Here is a 26,446-nt window from a genome sequence, read left to right as displayed (position 1 = left end):
AATTGAATCTAAGTTAATTATTACAGTAGACACCATAATAAAGATTTTGCCTCATTATGTAAGATGCTTTAAAGGTGAACTATTTGCTGCTTTCGGGGCATTCTTACAGGAACCTTAAAGCAGCAATCAAAGATTCCTCAAGGGGTAGGTAACATAGGGAAGCTAAATAGCAATGACTATAATGCTGCAAAGCATCAAATAGGCATATAATAAATGTGCATTTATAAAACAATCCCATATATTCCAGTGACTGTTAAAAGTACTGCACATGTTAAAAATGCTTTATAATCATAGCCAAGGCATATATATTTTATTTTTACCAGCCTTTGTTCAATCTCTGTTGTATCTTTTTAATTTATTCCCTATGTGACCATGACATACTATTTATTACCAGGACATTGCTTCATAGGTATATTAACTTTTGAAAAGTGAAAATTCCACTCGACCATTAAATATTTGGAAGCGATGATTGAGCACAGTGGAAGTAATTACCTTGCGGACAGACCAATATTTTCAGAAAAAACGTTTGCTACACATCACCCTAAACTCTCCAGAAATCACAAAACATTTTTGGATCACCTTAAGGAATATGTTAGGTAAGTTGATTTTCTTTATATTCATATGTGTTTAGAGTGATAGTGGTATCTTTCATACTATATAAAAATGAAGACATTTAAGAAGCAATAGATTAGTAGAGTAGAAGAAGAAAGCATATAGAGAACACTGGGCTAATAAGAAGTAGCTGATGGAGTAAACAATAGAAAGTAATTGAAAAAAGTCTTTACTTCTAGTTAACAATCTGAAAACAACTCAAGCAACCCCTTTAAATTCATTGGTGTGTGCTCAATTTTCATAGACACTATATTAGAACTGTCCTTACAAATAACTGATTCCATCACATAACTGTATTTGTAGAGACAGTTTGCTTAGAGAAGCATGTGAATAGTAATTTGATTATTTCAGAAAAGGTGCAGCATGTTTTGATTGATTGCCTTTGGAAAGTTTATTTCCATCAGATGAAGATTAATACAAGTTTCCTTTTCACAGTATTTATCTTTTAAGGGACTTAGGCAAAACTAAAACTACAAGTGAGTTATGTCTTTGTCAGACTTAGAGGGAGAAGCAAAATACATATACCTGTAGCTCTATTACCACCTTATATGCAAAGATAGAGGGTATACTTTACCATTTTGAAGTCAAGTAGTTCATTTTAACTACATAGAGGCAAATTGCAAGCAGCACATAAGCTTAAGTACAGAAAACAAACTCTTGTTTGCAAGTTGTAAGCAAGTGATGTGTAAAGTATATCACATTTTCCATATGGACCTACTAATGGATGTTATACAGTTTTACAATAACCTATACAAACCATTCTGACACGTACCCAAATGCTATGAGAGGTTATTGTAACTTTTTGTGCCTTCAAGCCTAGGGCAACATATATAAATGCAGTTTACATTTACTCTTATTATTATTATTAGGCTTAATGTTACCAAGCACTACTGTATATCACAGAACTGGCCATGTAACAATGCAGAAAAACACTATGGGGGTTATTTACTAAACCCAGAATTCAAAAACACGAAAAATTTGCGTATTCAAGTATTTTTTTCTTAAAATCAGACTTTTAAAAAAATCACAAATTTTTCGGAATTTATTAAACCTTGAGGATGGAAACGAATCAGAAAATCCGGCATCTCAGACCTGTCGAGGTTGCATATAAATCAATGGGAGAAGTCCCAATGATTTTTTCATGTGGTCCTGGGACCATTACTATTCTCCCTCTATACTTCCTCCCTTGGCAAATTAATAAATTCGTATGGTTTCCACTACCACCTCTATGCTGACGATACTCAAATCTATCTCTCATCTCCTGATCTCAACCCAGAACTCCTAACTCGCGTCTCCTCCTGCCTGTCCGCTATCTCTACCTGGATGTCGCAACGCTACCTTAAATTAAACCTCTCTAAAACTGAAATGGTTCTCTTTCCTCCAAGAAACACCAGTAGCATCCCCGAAGTATCCATCATAGTTAACAATTCCACTATCACCCCCTCTCCCCAGGCCCGGTGCCTTGGGGTTATCCTAGATTCTGCCCTGTCATTCACTCCTCATATTCAGTCACTTATTAAATCATGTCACTTCCACCTAAGGAACATATCCAAAATACGATCATTTATCACCCAAGACGCTGCCAAAATTCTTATTCACTCTCTCATCATATCGCGTCTAGACTACTGTAACTCTCTTTTAATTGGCCTCCCCCTCCAGAGACTGTCACCTCTCCAGTCTATAATGAACACTGCTGCGAGGCTCATACACCTCAGCAACCGCTCATCCTCTGCCTCGCCATTCTGTCAATCCCTGCACTGGCTTCCGTTACCTTTCAGAATCAAATTCAAATTAATGACACTGACTTTCAAAGCACTTCACAACTCTGCTCCACCCTACATCTCTGAACTCATCTCTATATACTCACCCACTCGCTTACTTCGCTCCTCTACTGACCTGCTACTCAACTCTTCTCTCATTACCTCCTCACATGCTCGCATTCAAGACTTTGGAAGGGCTGCACCCCTCCTCTGGAACGCTCTCCCACGATCTGTCCGACTTTCTCCCAACCTTTCTGCTTTCAAAAAATCTCTGAAAACGCACTTCTTTCGAGAAGCCTACCCTCACTCTGCTTAACTACCAAACGCAACACCACATACAACACCACATTTCTCACCCACTTACTTCGATCTTGCCCACTCCCACACCTTGTGTATTACTCCCTTCCCTTTAGACTGTATGCCTATGCATAGGGCCTTCCTCACCTCTTTGTACCTGTATTGATTGTGATGTTTGTTACTCCATATATTCTATGTATGTAATTCATGTGATGTAGTTGTATAATCACAGTTACTTTACAGTGCTACGCAATATGTTGGCGCTATATAAATACATGTTAATAATAATAATAAATAATAATAATGTGCGCTGGGTTTTGTGCAATACCCGTTTTGGGCAAAAATCTGAGTTTTCGGGTGAAAAATCCAAAAAAAACGTGAAAACCAGATGAAAAATCGGAAACAATTGTGAAAATCTGATTTTTTTTCCTGCAAAGCAAATTTTTGGGAAAATGTAATAATAAATCAGCACAAAAAAACCCAAGTGGATTTGATTGGAGTTTGTAGCAGAAAATATTGAGATAACTTCGGACTTTGATAAATAACCCCCTATAGCTTTAGCTTATCATCCTTGTCACAGCCAGGCATGATGCATCAATCCTCCACAACTTACCGCTTAGCCTTGCTGTTCAATTCAAATTAAGAGGAGTGCACTTTATCACTTGATAGGTGGGCCCGAAACATGTTGTGTAGTAGTCGGCAATAAAGATTTGTTATTGCAATGCAGAAAAACACATTAAGGAAAAGGATGAGAAGAACCTGTTACGGTGAAAGCTACATTTTGCATACCCTGATGTTAAGTTTTGTCTCATTTTACACAATTTTTTGTGGTCCCACCAATACATAATGCATTTGCCTGATTGGCATTTCCATCCTTTTTTTTTATTCCCCTGAAAAACTTAACATGGGGGTCCTACTGCATACAGTGCACCCTGGGAAATTTAAATGAAATGCCATCATGTTCAGTGCTGGAACATTTTTACTATTTGGCTAAACTCTATACACCATTGCTGGCAAGTAGAAAGCACATTGAGACTGATTTAGACTGACCCAGAGTGATAAATAATAATATGTAATTAATACAATATGTAAGGGCTCATTTACAATAGTGAGTTGCATTGTTAGATGCAAATAAATAAATATGAACAACATAAAATGAGATGCTGTTCCACTCTATACTAATGTAATGTACAATTTTGTCAGTTGTGCATACTTTGGTGCACGTTCTGGCAAAATGGAGATCAGCACCTTGATCTGGAGGTAAGTACAGTGTTCCCTTTGTTCACAGCTCCTACATACACTCAGGGGGTTATATATTAAAAGACTGCTTTTTTGTGGTCGGAGTTTTAAAGGGGAAAACACTTACATTTTTCATGATTTATTAAAAGTCATAATAAAAAAATACTCCATCTTAAACCTACCAAGGTCATGTAGCAGTCAATGGCAGGTGTCCCTTTTATAACTGGAAGATATCATGGTCTGCATTGGGTTTCGTGCAATAATCCGAATAATTGGTGGTTTTCAGGTGATGAAAAAAAAAGTTACGCGATTTGTATTTTTTCACAATTTTATCAAGTCTTTTCCCGCACCACATTTTTCAGGTTAATTTATTGATAAATAAGGTAAAAATGTACACGGGAGTTTGAATCAAGTCGTTTTAATAAAATAATGAGAGCGTTTTGGATTTTATGCACATAAACCCCTCAATGTCAATGTTGCACCAGATGAGACTCGCACAGTGGAAGGATGATTACATGCACATCCATGCCCTGCTTGTGTTCTGCCCTTTCTCATCTCACCTAATTCTACCAGTTTTCTTTTACCCAACAATTACCAGTACTCCCCAGTCTATGCACTTGTTCACCATATAAGCTGTATCTAAAATATTGGGGGAATGTAATATGTTTAATTTGTAAAGACCACAAATTCCTCACAATGTTTGCGACCAAATGGCTTTTGCAAACATTCGCAGTGTATGTAATAAAATTTTGCAATCGCAAAGCGCAAAGTGGAAACATTCACAAAAACGCTATTTTAAATAACACTAGCGATTTTTAATTACATTGCCGTGTATATGATTAGTACTGGTATGTGTGAATCATCGTTTTTTCTTTTTATGATTTCTCATTTTTGCCAGATGCTCCCCTGAAAAAGCCAAACAAATCCTTTTTACTTTCTTTCCCATTTTATCATGGCTACCAGCATATAACTTCAGACAATGGCTTATAAGTGACCTCATTTCTGGTATAAGTACTGGGACAGTGGCAGTTTTACAAGGTAAATATTGGAACATTTTGGGGAGATAAAATAATATATATGTTGCAGATAATAATTTGAACATCCTTTCACAATCTATGTTTTTCTGGCAAAATTTACATTACATTTGAAGGTAAAATCTCAATATTTCACAAAGTAATGCATGTTTCTTATCAAGACCACATACAGTACTTGCACCAACCTACATAACATCTCTGTAGCTTAGGCTGTTTGTATTGTAAACCTGCCTATACTAAAAGCCCTCTGGCACCTCAGCCATACTTTAGCACCATGTCAACCAAAATCCTATACCTAAGGTTTTTGTACTACATTCCCTACTCACAAGAGTCAGAGAACAAAATATACAAACTGCATCCTTCTATAACCTTATACACTATATATTGCTAGGAGATGTATCTATTATGGTATATCTGTAGAAATAAGTCAAATCAACTGGACTTGCTGTGTTTTTCTTGAAAATGTTTCATCAGCCATCTGACTGGCTATCTCAAGTCAGAGAATTGTCAGATTTTGCAAAGAATTCAGAAAGCCAGTTGGATGACTGGTGAAACATCTTCAGGAAAAACACAGCAAGTCCAGTTGATTTGACTTATTTTGACTTATTTCTACAGATATACCATGACTTGGATGAATGAGAATTTTCATCCAGGTTATCTATTACGGTCTATAAGGATTAATTAATATTATTGGGCAGAATTGTCACAGTGCAATATTGTATGTCACTACAATGCAATCACATAACCGGTATAAATGAATCCTGTATTGTCAGAATGCAAATAGATAGGAAAACATTCACAGCTAATGAAGAAGCTAATGTTTGCTTTTGTGTGGTAACCAGGATTGGCATTTGCTCTTCTGGTGAATATTTCGCCTTCATATGGACTTTTCTCTGCTTTTTTCCCAATTCTAACTTACTTCATATTGGGAACTTCAAAGCATATATCAGTTGGTAAGTAAATGATCCAATTTAATTCTTATTTATACTCTGCAAAATATCAATCAAATAATATTATCAATCTTTTTTTATGACTGGTCATCCTGCCCTAGAGGGGAATTACTTATGAAACCAGGGCACTTTTGATTTCTAACATAATATTTTCCTAGGCTTTCAAATTCTTTCATATAAAATTCTGAGCTCAATTATGCACCACTAAATAGGATACTGTGTATTTTTATTGTTAAGGAGAACTAAAGGTATAATCACTGGGGAGTGCCAAAATGTTATAATTGCTTATTTGATACTCTAGGCCAGTGCCTCTATTCACTAGACACCAGCATGGGTATTGCATTAGAAGTAGGAAGAAGATATCAGCACACAAGGCATACATGTTGTAGGGAGTACCCTGCTTGTTTTATTGTGCGAAATGCAACATTTCAGGGACACGCCCCTTTGTCAAGTATGACATTGCATTCCGCACAATAAAACAAGCAGGGTACTCCCTGCAACATGTATGCCTTGTGTGCCGATACAGTATCTTCTTCCAACTCTGATTGTGTGGTTGCCGGATCCTCTAATATTGTGCACCAGGCTAATCTGATCAAGAATGTGTGCACCGTTCATTTCCTTGCATATTTCATTAGAAGCTCACCATTGCCATTTTGTTCAGCTGTGTTATGGTCCAGGTGCATGCACAGTAGAGAGAGGAGCCAAACTTAGATGCAAAAAGTCAGTTTATACACGCTTTTGCACATGTGCCTGCCCATGCCTGAAGAAAAGAAGACAAAAGTAGAAGACGGAGTACAGATATTCCTCAGGCCGGTGCACTTTTCACAACAGGGGTATCAGGTAAAATATTATAATTAGTGGGTGCCTAAGATATAGCACCACCCAGTGATTTTTGTTTTCCTTTCCCTTTAAGCATGGCTAAAACGTACAGTTTACATTTACTATATCATTTGAATAGAACTCCTTCATTGATGAAACTCATGAATTTTTCTGTGATAACTTCTAGGTCCCTTTCCTGTTCTGAGCCTCATGGTAGGAACAGCTGTTATGAGAATAGTGCCCGAAGGTACAAATGGCACTACACTCTTTTCTAATAACATGACAGTTGAAGAACAAAGAGTTTTTGTTGCTGGTTCAGTCACGGTACTTGCAGGTATTTTTCAGGTACGTGTTTACTTTCTTACAATTAGATATCAGGAGTCATTTATTTACTGCACCACAGTGTTTAGATTCAATAGCCATATTTTTACCCACATCCCATGTCATTGCGGTCACCAGGGAGATTTGTACCTGATACAATTGTGGCCAATGTGTTAAAATTGACACAGCCTCACTTGCATTTAGACAGGAATCAGTTGCAAATGTGAGGACGAATTTCCATATCTGGTTGGCATAATTTTCAACATTCAGTGTGAAAGTAACATGTGCGTCTAATTCATTTGGCATAACTACACTGTGAAGACACAGGCCACTGTCGGAAACCTGAATTTACCACTTGGGTCGGAGGTGGCAGTAGCTTGAGGGTTGACACTTTTTCTAGCTTGGTCTGGAGGGGTGGAGCTGGTGAGGGCAGGTTGGGCATCAATGCTTAGGAGCGTGTGGTGATGTCACCTATTACATCAGTTATTTTCTTTTAGTTGGCTCTAGGATTGCTGAAAGTTGGCTTCATTGTGATATATTTATCAGATCCACTTATAAGTGGCTTTACCACTGCTGCTGCTGTCCAAGTGGGTATCTCTCAGATCAAATTCATACTCGGACTTAAAATCACTAATTTCAGTGGTCCCCTGGCAATGTTTTATGTAAGTATCCGAATAACGTTTTGATTTAACGGACTATTATATATTATATGCAATATAAATGTATCTGGTCTTTCAACCCAAACAAAAGATTAACATTTCCAAGAACACTGTAGTGAGACTTTATAGAAAATATTTCAATGTGTTATAAGTTCTGTTTTTTTACACATTTTTTTTTTTTTACAAAATGTACATTAGCTTACTATCAGTAGCAGTTTGTACACAACAGTGTACTGTACAAGACCAAAATCCAGTTGGAAATTGTGCAGTGTGACTAAGACCTGCCAATCTATGTGACTGAGGAAGTCAATCCAAGTCTACATTCTTTGAATTGCATAAAACCTATACACATAAAAATAAAGGCAAGATACATTTATTGTTAACATGTTTTGCATCAATCTTAGTTTGCTCACTCAATGCTTGAAAATATTACGCAACAGTAAAATTCAGTCTACTCTACCAGAGATGTCAACATCTTAAAAAACTTTGAGCTCTGCCCAACAGAGGAAATTTCAGGTGGGGTTTAGGCCTTTTCAAAATGATGAGGTAACAAAATTTGGGTCAAAATTATAGGAGAGCAAGTAGAGGGTGCGAGTTTACATTACTGGACTCCAAAAAAGCCAAGTCTACTGACCTATACAGTATTTATAGCCCTGACTGGCATTTCAATTTAGATTCATTCACATACTAGTTTTATGAACTGCTTGTGCATTTAATTATGTATAAAATACATTTTTCTAAGTTGTTAAGGGGAAATATCCACATTTTTAGAGGAACAAAAAAATAAAATTTTTCGAGATTTATTATGCTCCAACAGCTGCTAAAAATCCGAAAATACTCCAGCTAAAACCTGTTGAAGTCATGTAAAAATCAAAGGCAGATGCCCTTTTAACAATTGGACAATGTTTTTTGCCTCAATGATTTTTGAGGGTTTTTGGCTCAAAAAATTAGAGGTTTTCGGCCAACATTTAGAAAAAGTCGCGCTGCTGGAATTGTTGCATGATTTTGTCAAGACCTTTTAAATGTACAAATTTTGTTTGAAGTTTTTTTTTGTTAATTGAGTCAAATTGTGGTTGGGAGAAGTCGAGTTTTTATTTTTAAAATAATGAGTAAATAATTGCGTTTTAATAAATACCCCCCCTAATTGTTTATACCATAATACTTTGCAGCACTGCTTCTTGAAACTTACATTAAAATATGTTTTTGACCACAAATCAGAAATGAACCAGTTTAACTAGCAAATACTGTATTTTATATGTATATTTATTATATGCCAGCTAAAAAAAATTAATTTTTGCAACCCTCACAGTGGATTTTGGTGTAATTGCTTATATATTACAGACTCTGGAAGACCTCTTTAAAAAAATTACTTTGACAAACATATGTGATTTGGTGACATCAATTATTATAATGACCGTTGTTTTCGTTGTAAAAGAAATAAATGATCGTTTCAAGGCCAAGATACCAATTCCAATCCCAATTGAACTTGTAATGGTAAGAAACATATGGAAAACATTTGTGGGATAAGGGAATAAAATGAAATATTTTCGTTTTTCTATTAGTGATGCTCTGGGGCAGAGGTGGACTCCTTAATGCCTGTACCGGTTTAATAAATATCATAAAAGCTTATGGCACAGGTATTTGTATGATACTTGCCTGTATCCAGCTTCAGTATACACACACTCTCTCTTTTTTTATTAAGAAGCAATATTCAGTTTTATTTGGGACCTTTATCAAGACTTAGAACATACAGTATAGTAGAACATATCATCACAGCATCTATAAATACCCCTTAATGCACATGACTTGCCTGTTGACACCATAGTAAAAAAAATAAAGTCAGAATAGTGAGATAAAATGAAATATTTATTAAGCCAATGTTTCAGTCTTTGAGCAAAAAATAAAGAAAAAGGAAGGCAACGTGGCACTTATGGATAAAGTCCCCTTTTGTTTTTACAAAAGAGTGAATGGAAGAAATGTATTCACTGGGGGTGCCTAACCAATTGGAACCCATCCCACATTCCTTGTCCTTTAAATGGAAGAAGTTGTAGATCACCAAGTTTGCATTGTCATATTGCTTTTATAACCACAGTTATTATGATTTATGGGCATTCACTCCTTATCGCATTATTCAAAGTTAGCCATGTAGTGAAATTTGTCTATTTCGGCTTTCAGACAGTAATAGCAACAGGGGTTTCATATGGCTGTGACTTCAGTGGAAGATATGGAATACAGATTATTGGAGAATTAAAGAAGGGGTAAGTGAATCACGAGTACAACTGGCCATATGAACATGCACATATTTTAAATACTGTAAAAATGATTTTGCAAATACATCAAGAATTTTTTTTCTCCATATGTAATGTGACATCCAATTGTAACAATATGTGTAGATTATTAAATATGCTCTGTAAATGAACCAAACCAAAAAAAAAAACCTTTACCCCAAAGGGGCCAGCATCCATCATCCTTTAGGCCCAAGGAGACTAGAGTTATACCAATGACACCAGCAAATTTCCCGCACTTACCAATATATATGTATGTATGTATGTATTTGTGTATATATATATAAATATATATATATATATATATATATATATATATATATATATATATATATATATATATATATATATATATATATATATATAAAGAGCAAAAAAAGCCAGCACAGCTCGTTTAAAAAGTCTTGTTGCCTGGGTGCTAACAGCAAAATAGTGATGTATATCTGGAAACAGGCGAGCACACACAGGTCTTAATTGAAAAACAAAAGGTGTTTATTAAACAAAAAACTGACGTTTCGGCTAGCACTCTAGCCTTTCTCAAAGTCACTTTGAGAAAGGCTAGAGTGCTAGCCGAAACGTCAGTTTTTTGTTTAATAAACACCTTTTGTTTTTCAATTAAGACCTGTGTGTGCTCGCCTGTTTCCAGATATATATATATATATATAAAAAGCAAAAGGTAAAGACTGGCACACTCAGGGTTTGTATACTATGCAAAAAAGGAGAGTTTATTCAACATTTCAGTCCTAAACCAGGACCTTGGTCAGGAACAGCAAGCCTGAGCAAACCTGTTCCTGAAGAAGGTCCTGGTTTAGGACCGAAATGTCGAATAAAATCTCTTATATATATACACAGTTTTTATGGGCACAACACAATTGTGTTTATCCTACTTTATACCATCCAAATATCTAAATATTTGTCACATTACTTGCCTTTTCAATGCATTCATGCCATATACAATTAAATTTGTCCTACATTTATATGTCTGTAGCTATACACAAACGTTATATGTTAAAAAAAATTTGCAGGAAACAATTGATGGAAAATCCAAATTTGAAAACCTACATTCATGTTTTAAGGCTAAATGGCCTATGTATTGATCTGAAATTATAGCTGTCATTATAGCTGAAATTATAGCTGTTATTCATCCTGGATGAACAGTGATGTCAGACATAGCCTGCATTAGGCTACGGATGTACCGTAGTCTTTTACCAATAGTCTGTACAGACCTTATAGTGGGAATATTAGACTGGGGGGGCATATATTAGCAATCTTAGCATTCATGGCTAGTTTAATTAATAGCATAGTCTTATTGCAGAAGTTTGGATAGTTAATATTGTTATATTCAAATTTTTTCTATAACAAGAGAATCTCTTTCTAAACTGTATATAAGTGATTTATAAAAGAGCTCATTACTGTTGTTATTGCTTATCGATTCATTATTTCTGCATGAAAATGTAACAATAAAATGATCAATATGGTCAATAATTAAGATTAAAGATAACTATTTTATATTTTTACTAACACGCAGGTATGAACCTCCAATAACACCAAGTATCGAAGTATTTCAAGAATGTGTAGCTGATGGGTTTGCAATAGGAATTGTAGCATTTGCTGTAGGGTTTTCTGTGGCCAAAGTTTATTCAATCAAACATGACTACCCCATTAATGGCAACCAGGTACATTATTGGTCTTATTAATGTCTATGACATGGACCTTAACAGTAGTTACTTTTGCTATTAGAGAAATTACTTTACTGTGTACTCAACTTAATTTAAGACTTTGTTTTACAGTTTATATCAGAACATGAATTACATATTTAGAAGATAAACACTTTTTTTCTACATTACATGATCTGGGAGTTCTTTAGTTCTTTAAAACTACAAAAAACTAGAAACTAAAATAATAGAATGACATAATAGCTGATAAAAGGTTATGAAAACTATGAAAAAGAATTTACATTTACAGACAAAGACAATACATTCTGCATTCATCAAATGATTCATGAATTACAAGTCTTACCCTCACATATTTAATTATCTCGTTTCCATGTGACTCCATTGAGGTGAATTGTAGTGTAACTGTTGGTCCACCTGTTTAGGTTGTAGAAGAACTGCACTATGCACACATTCTGTCCAATCCAAGTTTTTAACACATCAGTCTCATTCATAAAGGCAAAGACCTGTATTTGGGTCTATTTTACCAAATCGGATAAAATTATGTTTAAATGGGTGGTTCACCTTAAAGTTAACTTTTAGTATGTTTTAAAATGGCCAATTCTAAGCATCTTTTCAGTTGGTCTTCATTGTTTCTTTTTTATAGTTTTAATTATTTGCCTTCTTCTTCTGACTCCAGCTTTCAAATTGGAGTCACTGATCCCATCTAAAAACAAATGCTCTGTAAGGCTACAAATGTGTTGTTATGGCTACTTTTTATTACTTATCTTTTTATTCAGGCCTCTCCTATTCATATTCCATATTGTTATTCAAATCAATGCATGGTTGCTAGGGTAATCTGGACACTAGCAACAAGATGGCTGAAATTGCAAACTGTAGAGCTGCTGAATAAAAAGCTAAATAACTTATAAAACACAAACAATAAGAAATGAAAACCAATTGCAAATTTTTCAGAATATCACTTGCTACATCATAATTTAAGTTAATTTAATTTAATGATGAACAGCCCCTTTAAACAGGTAAACACTGAACACTGAATAAATAATTCTTCATTGATTTGTATTGCATAACTCAATTGCAAGCAGTGTTTTTGTAATACATTACTGCTAAAATATAAACATTTGTGCATTGCAGGAACTGGTAGCATTTGGAATTAGTAACATATTTTGTGGGGGTTTCCGAGGCTTTGCTGTTAGTACATCCTTATCACGCTCAGCTGTACAGGAGAGCACAGGTGGCAAATCCCAGGTAATAAATCAAAATTAAAATTTTGTCTAAAACATAAAGTGGAATATTTAAAAAAGTGGCACAGAAATACAGTTTCTACCATACACCATCAACCAATATGTAATTTATAAAGCTGTGAAACCACTAGTAAAAATTTGGAACAGTTTACTACACTTATATGGTTTTGTGGTTCTGTAGTTTGTTTTTGTTCCAGTTTACTCTGATTAGACAAGTTTGTAGAGGTGTACTATTTTGTTGTAACTTCCAAGTAAGGGTAGGACTACATGGACATTTTTGGCACGATCCGACGCGCTGCGACAAAATGCCTGCAACAAGTCACACAGACAAAACGTCTGCGACAGAAATAAGGTAAGAGATAGAAATGTCGGATGAAGTCGCAGCATTGATCTGACTCGACACGACTGTCGGATGCAGATGCAGCATGCAGCGTCTGCATCCAACAGACGCATCGTTGATCCGACGTGACATGACTATCGGATGCAGATGCAGCGTGCAGCGTCTGCATCCGACAGTCGTGTCGCGTCGGATCAACACTGCAACTTCATCCGACATTTCTATCTCTTACCTTATTTCTGTCGCAGACGTTTTGTCGGAGAGCGTCGGATCCCCCCGAAAACGTCCATGTAGCCCTACCCTAACTGTGTTGCAGACACGTATAAATAAGTAAACCTAAGGTTTTGTTTATATAATTTACAACAAGGGGAAACTTCAGCAAAGGCATCAACTTTAGAAACGTCAGTTTTTGTACCCTTAATCTTTGCCCGCTTATGTAAAAATAATAGCTCCACCAGCCAAGGCTTTTCTCTGTGCTAAGGACAATTTAACAAGAGCTTTTTAGACTTTAGCAAAAAAACTCTCAATCATCCCCAACAACTATTACCTGTATATTTAAAATACAGTAGAACCCCAAGTTTATGTTTTTCAGGGGACCAGAAAAAAATGGTGTAAAATCCAGGAAATTGTAAAATCAGGGAAATTTATTATGCATAATATGTAGGTGGGACCAAAAAACAACAATGTAAAATGAAGGAAAACTTTAAATCAGGAGATGTAAAATTGAGGTTCGACTCTACATAATATATGTTTTATTTTTTTTTGTTTTTATTGTATTTACAGATTGCTGGTGTTCTGTCAGCTCTGATTGCTATGATTGTAACTTTATTTATTGGATTTCTCTTGAGAACTTTACCAAAGGTATTGTAACATCACATATAGGTTCTAGTTACAGAATATTTTTTGAATCTAATATAGAACCCCAGGCATTCATTTCTCCCTAACTTGACATGTTGTGAGGAGAGGTTAATAACTAACCCTTGTGATGTTATAAATTAGAGATGATTAAAGGACAAGTTACAAAAATTCCCGTTGTGCTACTCTTCAGAAAAGGCAATCCATTGTGCGGCACTCGATTTCTCCTCCCTGCTTTACTTATAGGAGATAGCCAGGGAGGAGAAATCGAGCACCGCATGATGGATCGTTGCCTTTTCTGAAGAGGAGCACAAGCGGAGTTTTGGTAAGTTATTTCTTAATAAAGACTTAGCAATTTTAAAGTTTAATATGTCTTTGTGGTTTTTTTTTTCATTCAACAGTAACGATTTTTTAAATAAAAAAAATTGATGCTACTGATCCTTTAAGTAATATTAAGTTTAAGAATTATTTACAGCATTTTGTATTCACTTCTATTTCAGTCTGTGCTTGGAGCTCTGGTGCTAATTAATTTGAAGGGAATGCTGATGCAGTTTTCCGAAATTCCCAATTTGTGGCGGAAGGATAAGTATGATTGTGTAAGTGAACAAATAAAAAGAATACAGTTGGATATGGATATTCTATGTAAAGGTAACAAGTGGCAGAAATTGCCATCATGTGACTTGATCCCTCACCAACATTTCATAAGAGTCTTTATCAGTGCATTCCTTATGTGCTCAGCAGAACTGAGCAATGTCCAAGGTCTCTGGACTACAAAGATCCCTTCTGTAAGCTCCTTCCTTTACAAAGAATTTATGGAAACAATACAGAATAGAATATTTTGCATTTTAATCACCATTCAGTATCAATAACACATCTATTTTTTATACCCCCAAGTCTATGACCAAAGTCATGTGCAAATTGTTGGTATAAAACTAATACAAACATTCTCCCTTAGTTAGCCAAACAACTTTATTTTTATGCAAACAGTAAATCCCACATGAACTGCATTTATTTACAGTATTTTTGTATACAGTATTTTAGTATTGTGTGTCGGAGTTTATTTTTCAGACAAATTGAAAAGCAAGTAAGTAATTGCAAATGTAACCGAAGCAGTGCACTTAATCCTTGCAGTATTAGGGTCCTAAATTCCATCCCGACCAGTGCATTATCTACAAGGAGTTTGTATGTTGTTATCATATCAGCGTTTTCTATGGGTACTCCTGTTTCCTCCGACACTCCACAAGGATTCAATCAGGTTAATTTTCTCCTGAAACAATTAGCCCTAAGGTGTGTCTTGTGCGAATGCTATTGGAAACTAAGGGGCAGATTTATAAAACATAGAATTTAGAGAACATAGAGAATCCTGAAGGATTGCCAACAGTTCAACATTTGTTCACAACAACTGAGTACAGACCCACCCAGGCTTCCTTCACAGATTGTCTTGGAGGGACTGCAAAAAGGTTTGGTGTGCCGAAAATCATGCAGGGCTCCTCAACTACAATAATCCAAAACGGAAAAAATGAAATGGCATGCAGCCTCATAAAGTAAAAACTGCTGTTTATTAAGTTATTAAAAAGCCTGGTGGCTGTAGTGTAATTATTAAACTTAATAAACATAAGTTTTTTACTTTATGAGGCAGTGTGCCATTTAATTTTTTTCAGTTCAACATTTCCCCTAAATATGAAAAGTTTCCTGACAGTAAAATTTGTCAAGAAGTTTTTGAAGAAGAACTACCTGTATCAATTTGTCTGCATTGAGCAGCATTCAACATACAACATTGTGCTCTTTAGGGTGGTAGTTATCAAGAAAGCTCAGCAGCTCAGACTGCTATCACCCACCCAACTCCCAAATGAATGTGAGGAAAAACCATTCAATTATCTTAATTTAATTATCATATAATGTGGAAAATAGATTGTGAAAATCAACAGTATTGGTTAATGTTTTATTAAGCAATATCTAACTTCTACCAACACTTAGGGACAGATTTACCTATTCGGCCAAAACATAGTTTCGGTTGGTCTTTTTGAATTAGAATTTCGAAGTTTTCCAAATTCGACCCTTGATAAATCTGCCCCTTGAATTGTAAGCTCCACAAAGGCAGGGACTGGTGTGAATGATGAATAATTGCCATAAAGTGTTGTGTAAAATATATTGATGCTTTATAAATAAAGCATACTAATATGACATTATTTGTTTATGTTTGGCAGTCAGTGTGGATTTCGACCTTTATAGCTGCAATTCTTCTTGGGCTTGACTATGGACTAGCAGCTGGAGTAGCATATGAGTTGTTAACTGTAGTATTCCGCACACAATTGTAAGTGTCTTTAAAGACTTTTCAGTACCATCATGTTAACCTTGAGTTTGTCATATGTGTAAAATAGTAAGATAGAAACCATTGTCTGTTTTTGTTAATGCTATGTTCTTTTGTGTACATGCTGCCCTTACATTCATAGGTATGATCCCTAATAGGCAAATTGCATGTTAAAATGCATAACTAAAATTTGGCATTTCTGTAGGCCCCTGGTTGATTTAAAAATATATGGAAAGATTGTGAGCTATTGAAGCCCTACTTTCAGCTACACCTCTTGTAATTTCAGCAACACCTCCCTCTAAGGGAGGGACTGAGCACTGAATAGAACCAGGGGGGAGGCATACATTTCATGTTGTTTCTTATTTCATACAACATCTCTAACTTGCAAGGATAAAACCTATATCTCCAGTGTTCTAAGCAGTGTTAAGCAATGTTCCCTTTAAGTTATGTGCACACAAATTTTGAGACCAGCACACACAACAAATTGTGGTGTGCATAGAGAATTTTGTGCTCACCTGAGCACACAGTTTTTTAAAAATGCATATCACACTGTAAGATGTGAGCACAAAATAATTTTTTACACACATAGGCAAGAAGGAAATATAGGGAATGTTGGTGTTAATTGTCCTTGATAAACAACTGTTATGTTGTACCTGGAAACTCATGTAACCAAGGGTTTGTTTTATTAAGTTACACTTCAGCAAATTTTATAGATTTTATTTTCACACTGCTGTTTATTTTTTGACTGAACATTTTTACACAGACCGTATTCTGGGCCAGTATATTACACCACAACCAAATCACATTCCTGTGGCAGTAAAACATTTATAGATATATCTATAAAGTGTGTCTACAACATAATTTTACATCTTGTATTTGTAACAATAGTATTGTTTGGCTACTAGACGAATTAGCTATTTTATCTCAGTTATAGTGACTGTTTGAGTTTATAAATACTTTGCCTGTTGACTGGATTAAACTGCTTCTATGGTTGCACTGTAAACCCCCCCCCCCCTGCAAACCTTATAAAATACTTCAGAAATGGCAAATAGTTAATTTGCACATTCAGAGCAAAGCAATATGTGTTTTTGTAATAAAATATAGCCACAAACTTCATCTACAAATGACTAAACTAAACTGTTCATTATTTTTCTTATTCTGAAACTCACGGTCGTCCTTCATTTCGGACATAAACGGCAATTTTAAATAAACTAATACTTTTACTACATATATACAGCTGACAAGATAAAAAGGAGTTAATTTTTAGATGCAGAAGAAATAAAGAGCTCCCTGCTATAGCATTATTTAGAATAACAGATAATATGGTAATTAGAGATCCACGTGGTCGCGAAAAAAAGTGTGGATTAAACCTCGCTCCTGGTATCTCTGAAATCCTCATGGTCCTGATATTAGCTATGTCATACATTTTTGCACTTTGGAATATTATGGGGCAGATTTATCAAGGGTCAAAGTGAATTCGAGGGAATTTTCTAAGTAAAAAAATTCGAAATTCGAAGTAATTTTTTGGATACTTCAACCATCGAATAGGATACTACGACTTTGAATTTACTTCCAATTCGATTTGAAGTAAAATACTTCGAATATTTGACCATTCGATAATCGAAGTACTGTCTCTTTAAAAAAACTTCGACTTCAATACTTCGCCAAATTAAACCTGCCGAAGTGCTATGTTAGCCTATGGGGACCTTCTACAGCATTTGTCAAAGTTTTTTGAAGTCGAAGTTAAATTGTTCGATACGAACGATTTTAATCGTTCGATCGAACGATTTTACTTTGACCACAGAATACCCAAATTCGATGAAAAAGGTTTGAATTCGATATTTGAATTCGAAGTACAGGTATTTCAATTTGATGGTCAGATTTCGAAGTATTTTTTACTTTTAAATTCGACCCTTGATAAATCTGCCCCTAAGTATGTATAAAGAGATGCTACATATAGCAATCAGTTGCAACCTACACAACTCCTATACAACTCTTAAAAGAGGACATATCCATAGCTATACTGCCATATGCAACAGTAAAGTTATAACGTTCGATATTTATCTTGGTTGAATCAAACACTCATATGGAAAAATATTTCAGTGTGGTTGTGGCTTATGAAAATTTCATGTTAATTTTTTACAGCCCAAAATGCACAGTCATCGCCAATATTGGAAAAAGCAACATTTACAGAAACAGAAAGGACTATGTAGATGTGAGTTTCTGGTTCTTCATTTTACAGTATTATGGTGGGATGCTATATGCATAATTTTTTCCCATCTGTCTTTAGATCTGTGAACCAGAGGGCATAGTAATCTTCAGATGTCCTTCTCCAATCTTTTTTGCTAATGCTGGGTTCTTTAAAGAGAAGGTCTCTGCTGCTGTAAGTATGATGGATTGCAAAGAAGTCTGAAATACATAAATACAATGTGAACTTGTACTCATTACAATCTCCTATTGTCAGGTTGGATTTAATCCACTGAGAATTTTACGCAAGAGAAATAAGGCCCTGCGAAAAATCACTGCATTACTAAAACAAGGAGTTCTGCATGTCACACCGGTAAGCTTCTCTTGATATTGGTTAAGTTGCCTTTGATTATATAGCAAATAACACAGGGACAGAGAGGGAATTCATTGAAATAATGCCATGGCTCCCCTGCAGATCACCAGTTGTAGAACACAGAATCAAGATAAAATTGTAGATCAATGCCACAGGCTTTGGAAAAAAAACAGAACCTAGCCTAAAATTGTTAACAATCAGTTACAACACAAATCTGTGTGTGTCTATGCAGATTTTTCTTGTGTGTTCTGCAGTGCTATAGTGATTTTTACAAAGTGCTATCACCAGAATAAAATTATAATTAAATCCCGTGGAGCTTTTTTTCAGAAGGTAGAATGAATGAAAGCAAGGCAAAATGGTGTTTTCTTCAAACAATTAGGGGCCCATTCATTAAGTTCGAGTGAAGGAATAGAAGAAAAAAAACTTTGAAATTCGAAGTGTTTTTTTTGCTACTTCGACCTTCGACTACGACTACGACTTCGACTTCGAATCGAAGGATTCGAACTACAAATCGTTCGAATATTCGACCATTCGATAGTCGAAGTACTGTCTCTTTAAGAAAAAACTTCGACCCCCTAGTTCGCCACCTAAAAGCTACCGAGCTCAATGTTAGCCTATGGGGAAGGTCCCCCATAGGCTTGCCTAACTTTTTTTGGTCGAAGGATAATCCTTCGATCGTTGGATTAAAATCCTTCGAATCGAACGATTATTCCTTTGATCGTTCAATCGAAGTATTTGTGCAAAATCCTTCGACTTCGATGTCGAAGGATTTTCATTCCCCAGTCGAATATCGAGGGTTAATTAACCCTCGATATTCGACCCTTGATGAATTTGCCCCTTAAAATCAGCATGTGGCTTTGAATCGAAGCCCATAGGTTTCCTAGCAATTTTTTGGTTGAAGAAAAATCGTTCGATCAAAGTATTTGCGGTAAATCCTTCGACTTCGATATTTGAAGTCGAAAGATTTACATTCGGCAGTCGAATATCGAGGGTTAATTAACCCTCGATATTTGACCATATGTAAATCTGCCCCTTAAAATCTGTAATGTCAAGCCTATTTGAGTTTTTCTTGATCAACATGCAAATGTGATGCTCTCCCAAGGGGATTTGTAAACATGGCTATAGATAGTATAAGCCCATACATAGTCACAAAAGCTGCCCACTCAGTTCGAAAGGAACATATTGGCCATGTATGAACAGCTTTATTCTATTTCCAACTTATCAGTGTAAATATTGAGGCTACTAAACCCTGCAACCAAAACACAGATTGCCTCTGAGGGGTGGATATCATTGTAATTTTTATTTTTAACTCCTTATCTTTTATTTCTGTCCCTCTCCTTGATCTTTATTTCTAACTAAACACTGCTACCTTGTTGCCTGGTTAATTATCCTGTAGCAACAGGATAGCTATTGAGATTCAGAGCTTGAGAGCTGCACAACTTAAAATGAACATTTTTCAAAACCCCAAAAAAATGAGGATAGTGTATCATTATAATGGCATATTAAAATGTTCTTTCCTTTTAACAGAAAGGTTTAATCTGTACCTCATATGAATACATTGCCTCCGATGAGGAATTCGATAACAACAGAGTTGAAGAGCTATACAATCCTATTCATCCTAATGACCTTCCCTTTCACATAGACTGGAATGCTGATCTCCCAAATGATATTGTGGTCCCAAAGGTTGACATTCACAGTTTAATTCTTGACTTTGGAGCAGTGTCATTTATTGATGTGTCTGGGATGAAAAGCTTGAAATCAGTAAGTTCACGCAATTTATGAACAAATAGAGAATCAGAACAAGGAAACATCTGAGAGATGTGTCTATATATCAAAAATTAGGCTGTGGACTGATTCTAAGATTTATAAAAAAACATTTCTGTTCTGTTTAACATTAATCAAAGCTGATACTTTTGTTAATTTGAGCAGTCAAATGCCAACTTGCTCTATGGTTTGGTAGCTCTGCAGTGCGGAGTACTATCACCCATTAAAATCCAATTATTTTCTGCACCAGATTGGAACGTATGGATATAATTGTACATCTGAAACTTGTCTCAAACATTTTTATAGGGTGTGTTTAATTTCACAAATTTCTACATAAAATTTCATTCTATATACTGTACATATATTTTCTGTTGTATTTGCCACTCTAAGCCTAATGCTAGACTGGGCTGAAATCGACCTGCTGAAATACACAGGCTGAGAATCATTCCCTATTCTGGCATTAGCCTTCTAATTTACTGTAGATTGTGCTAGTAGTTCAAAAGTAAGGGTTTAGTCAGTGGTCACCAGAGAAGCTACAAAGCTCAAAGCCACAGCAAAAATCATTATTTCCCATTCGATTTCTCCATTAAACAGATGTATAATTATTTTCCATAGCTGTATTTTCTTCATTATTATTATATATATTTTTTAAAGGATTTTCCTTTGACTTAGAAAAGCTATTGTTCTCATTGAATTCCACCATTAGTCTAGGTCATTGGTGTCCTGTTAACAGTATAAAGGCAGGAGAACGCTCATAAACTTGTACAAAAAAGTGGATTGGTCGATCTCTAGGGGGTATATACTAAAACTCAAATTTTTCTAGTCAATTTTCAAAGGGGGAAAAACTCAAATTTGTAGAGAATTTTTTTTTAAAAAAAAAAAACTGGTGATTTATTCTACCCTGAAGCTGCTAACAATTCGAATCCAAAAATATTCCAGCTAAAACCTGTCAAAATCATGTAAAAGTCCATGGGCAGATGGTCCGTTTTAGCTTTTGAACATGTTTTATGCCTTCATTGTTCTCTAAAGTGTTGGGCTGTTTATGCTGGATTTTATAAAATAATCTGAATTATTTGAGTTGTATGGGTGACAACTCGAAAAAGTTGCATGATTCAAATTGACGCCTGATCTTATCGCAACAATTAAAGATAAATAAAGGGGATTCAGGTTTGGGAGTTTAGTCTGATTTTTTTTTAATAAAGTGAGAAAAAGTCTAGTTTTAGTATATGACCCCCTTACTGTTTGTAGGTTAGATTAGTCACACTTTTATACTATACTATATTATACTTGTATTTTATTAAGCCTTGGGGTTGTCCCACAACCCCCTTTGTATTATCTTACACTGCTCATAGTCTATTCATGGAGAAAAATCTATAGGGGTTTATTTACCAATCCCCGGACACAAGTATAAGAGTAGGTCCCTTAGTGCTCACAGAGAACTTGCTTCCCAGGAACTGTTGCTCATCGCATCAAGTTCTGAATAAAAAATGCAGTGCCCAGTGCAGAGCTAGCCCTTTTCTTAATACCTGCCCTAAGGGGCAATCCCTATCTTGCACATCCCATAAACCAGTGAAGTTGAATACATCTTTTATTGCAGAAAGTATGTAAAGAACAAAGCTAGTTTTTGCAAAGACATGCTTTGTATGTACTATTTGTACTAGTTAAAATAAGATTGGAAATAAACACAGCAGTGCTATTTGTGTACAGTAAATCAGCTTATGTTAACAGAAAGGAATACTCATATGTATACATGTAAATGAGCAAAGTAAATTATACAATTATTATGTAAGGACAAGCAATTGGAATTCTTATTTTGCTCATAAAGGTAAATACACAACAATGTAATATTCGGTCCCCTGACAAGTAGGTCAGTTACTATAAGCAGTGAATGGATCCTGTCTGAGTAGCTGACTAAAGCAATATCCCTGTAGGTGGCTTGTTAAGACTTTAAGATTGTCTCATAAAATTAATTTCACTCTAGATCAACATTGTGCATGTTATTTACATTAATAACCAGTGGCATAACTGCAGGGAGCCTGGACCCCTGGGTCTGCTTCTTCTAAAGTTATGTGGATATCTCCCCACTCCAGCCACTCCCCTTATTGAGAGCTAATCAATTAGGAGAATCTAATGATGGGCTTGAACAGGCACCTATTTAATGTGATCATTGGCCAAGACAGCAAAATGATCACAATAAGATCAAATTTATTTGGCCAACAGACCAGATAGGGCAAATATGAATATCTTAATGATATTTAGAAACAAAGAATTAGCTCAGAACAATTATACCAATGCCTGTTCACATCATTATTCGAAGCAGGATTTCCCCCCCAAAATTAAAAAGTGTTCCACCTAATACCTGGTACATATTTTTAATTTAAAAAAATATCATTGTGGAAAGATAATCCAGCATGTGAAAAAAAAAAATCTCTTTGCAAGATTAGCAACTCTTCTGTGTTTTCTTTTGATGATTATAATGAAGGGATAAATACATTTACAAATACAATAGAAAATATTTAAGAGTTGATAATTCAAAAATGTACTTTACTAGTTCTGTAGTATTACATAAAACATTTAACCTTTTTTATATTAATCTACTCTTTTGTTGTTTTTAGACATTGAAAGAATATATCAGGATTGATGTTGATGTGTACATAGCCAATATAGACAGTAAGCTACATTTTTACACATTCTTGATATTTTTGTGTTATCTAATTCGACACTTCAGGGAATAATCATCATTCAATATATTGTCCTAAATGCAATATGCCCTATGCTTCATAGTGCCATCATTTACACTTTCTTGATTGATATATTTTAATGTTCCTTCAGATTCCTATCAATTTCAATCTAACCTTTTGTTAACTATAACATGACTTCTGGATAGGGATGGGCGAATTTTATTGCCTTGTTTTGCCTCGGAAATGATGCCTATAGACTTGTATGGCGTCAACAAAAAAAATCATGGATTTTTTAACGCCCATAGACTTAAATGGGCGTCGGCGACATTTCGCTGGTGGTGAATTTTTGACAAAACTGGTCAAATTCACCCAAGGCTACTTCTGGATTAAACAGCAACGATATTAGCTATCCTGATATCCAAGTAGTCATAACATTCACATTATACATTTGTTTTCTGCCTGGTGTCTAAATATATTAGCATACATATACCCAACAGTACAAATGTCATCCCAATTGAGACATGGATGGGATTGGGTTGGGATGGGATTGAGATGGGATGGGATTGAGAATGGGAAGGGATGGGATGGATTACAAGATGCAAAGAACCTAAGGTTTATTTACCTTGTCTTACTTTAGGTGACCTCCTGGATAAACTAGAAAACTGTGGATTTCTTGGTGATGAAATTCAGAAATCGATGTTCTTTCTCACTGTCCATGATGCTATGTTACACAGTGTAGCAAAAAAAGGCATGAAATATCCTTATAGTGTACAGTCTGCCAAGGTAACTAAGTGTGTTTGTACCAATGTTTTGCTGATCTACATGTGTTTTGGAAGTTTATTTTTGAATTAAAAACCTTACTTTCCTTAACAGGAGGCAGAATATTACACATGCATAAAGGGATATACAGATGAGACTCTGCGCAACCGAGCAATCACTGTAAGTAGTCTTGCCTTACTGTAAGTTTAGGAAGAATATTCTAGAATACATTCCATAATTATATTTATATTTCAGTCAAAATTAGCCTTGGCTACCTGTCTGATTAGGAACTGGAAAGCACAGTTTTGTCAGGTTCTGTTTAGTTTTTAAGCTCATGCCACATGCAGAGGTGAACCAAGCCAATTGGGTGCCCAAGGCAACGCAGCTCTCCACCTTGTGGAGCTACAGGGAGAAGTGGGGACAAGCACTCCAGATTAGATATATGCTGAAGACTCTTTAAGAGGTACCTGTCCAGCACTAACACCAGCGCCCACCCCCATTATTGCACCGTAGGCAGATGCATTTTATGATTACCCCTAGTTCTGGCCCTAGGCATAAGAAGTTTTCTGGCCAAAATGCAGCAACCACAAGTCAAGCATTAGTGTTAATAGGAACTATCAGTCAGCTGACTGATAGTTCCTATTAACACTAATGCTTGACTCCTCCTCAAGGGTCAAGTGTTCTTTGTACTGTATGTCCCATGTACCCTCTTTAATTTTGTTAAATATTGTTATTGTTGTATTGCTAAGACTGTAAACAAAATATTTATAATTGGTATTAAATGTTAAACAATGGTTAAAGGTTCTTTTTCTGTTTCTCCTCATTCTGTCTTCATTCAGGAGTTGGGTGTCAGATGAATGATCCAATATATCTTATAGGGGGTCTCCTTTTGCCTAGAAGATGTATTAGAGGTCACTCTATTAAAATAACCAGAAATCCTCTCTCTCTACATGCAGAATTTGTGCAAAAGGCAGTTATTTCTTATGTATTTTGTGTATTCAGTTATTTGAGTGAGCTCTAATTCATCTGCTAGGAAAGTGAGCCCCCCCCTATAAGATATATTGGATCATTCACCTGACACCCAACTGCTGCAAGAAGACAGAATGAAGAAAAACAGATGCTGAGAGATGGATAGTGAATATACAGTATACTTGATTATTTCAGAAACAATGCAGAATTTTGAATTGATTGTATTTAGAAAGTTTCTTACTTCTGTATGAGGAAGCTTATATTAAATTTTCACTTTCACGCTAGTTCCCCTTTAATGAAGCTTAGTAAAGAAATATTAGTATACAAGTAATACATTCATTCCTTGCTTGTCTATAACACTATAACAAATTAATGAAGTCTAATTCTCTTTTTTAGATGCCAAGTGAAACCAAGTTTTAGCTTACAAATGGAATAATACAGCCTGTTCTCATTGGCAGACTGGATTAAAACCAAATTATTGGAACAAAAGATTACTAAATACTAGCAAATACTAGGGCTCAAGAAGTAAGCTTAAAAATAGGACTTCCTGTAAAGATTACTACACACTTAATTTTATGACACTCTGTATATTGTAGCTACACTGGAATATTAATTTTAAAAAGTTATTTGAACACAAACAAATTCTAGATAAATGTAAGCAAAATGTTAGTGGTTTTTTTTTGTATTGCTGCTACCTTAAGAGCATCACAGGAAAGGATACAGCCCAAAGATGTCCAACTTGCAAGGTTTCGCTGCAGTCCAACTTACAAAAGTGCACCAGTCTTTAGCAGATAATATAAAGGACAAGTAATAATGTAATGTTATATTAGAAAAATACCCTGAATCTGTTTTTTCCTGCCAATATTTCTTCAGATCACTTGTAAATGATATGGCTCCACTCCACTGTTATATATGTATATATATTTGCTGTTACTGATTATTTCTACCATAATTATGTACCTGTATTTTCTATACTATATGCTTGTATGACAGTTATTACATTCTTTATTGTGCTTTTTCGAGGGGTAAATTAAATGATTGCGCTCTATAATGTTAACAGTGACGGGACACATTTTATTAAATTATATTAGGTGTACATATATTATTTAAGTAAAATTATAGTATTTTCTTCTAAATTGTTATTTCCTATTATTTCTATTAAAATTCTTTTTTTGAAGTATTAATAGTATAAACAGTACTGTCTCCCTGCTTAAATCAGTCAACTGGCTCCATGGCAACAAGTGTCAATGCTCACCCTTTCTGCTTGCCTCACATACTAATACTTACCTCTGTACCACAATTGCGTAATAAAAGACA

General features: G+C 35.3%; 1 protein-coding gene across 1 annotated transcript; it reads left to right on the top strand.

Annotated features, from left to right (window-relative positions):
• Positions 1-402: 402 nt before the first annotated feature.
• Positions 403-26,446, top strand: slc26a3.1.S (solute carrier family 26, member 3, gene 1 S homeolog). The gene is made up of 20 exons (XM_041588500.1): positions 403-596; positions 4,807-4,946; positions 5,785-5,895; positions 6,899-7,056; positions 7,530-7,694; positions 9,033-9,185; positions 9,867-9,949; positions 11,505-11,652; positions 12,784-12,897; positions 14,014-14,091; positions 14,586-14,681; positions 16,293-16,399; positions 18,542-18,611; positions 18,687-18,779; positions 18,861-18,956; positions 20,484-20,717; positions 23,336-23,390; positions 24,039-24,184; positions 24,275-24,340; positions 25,526-26,446. Exons 1-20 carry the CDS (start codon positions 466-468, stop codon positions 25,547-25,549), a joined length of 2,268 nt encoding a protein of 755 aa, XP_041444434.1. The 5' UTR covers positions 403-465; the 3' UTR covers positions 25,550-26,446.

The sequence above is a fragment of the Xenopus laevis genome, chromosome 3S (assembly GCF_017654675.1).
Source record: "Xenopus laevis strain J_2021 chromosome 3S, Xenopus_laevis_v10.1, whole genome shotgun sequence".
Lineage (NCBI taxonomy): Eukaryota > Metazoa > Chordata > Amphibia > Anura > Pipidae > Xenopus > Xenopus laevis.
This window is presented reverse-complemented; position numbering and strand designations above follow the sequence as displayed.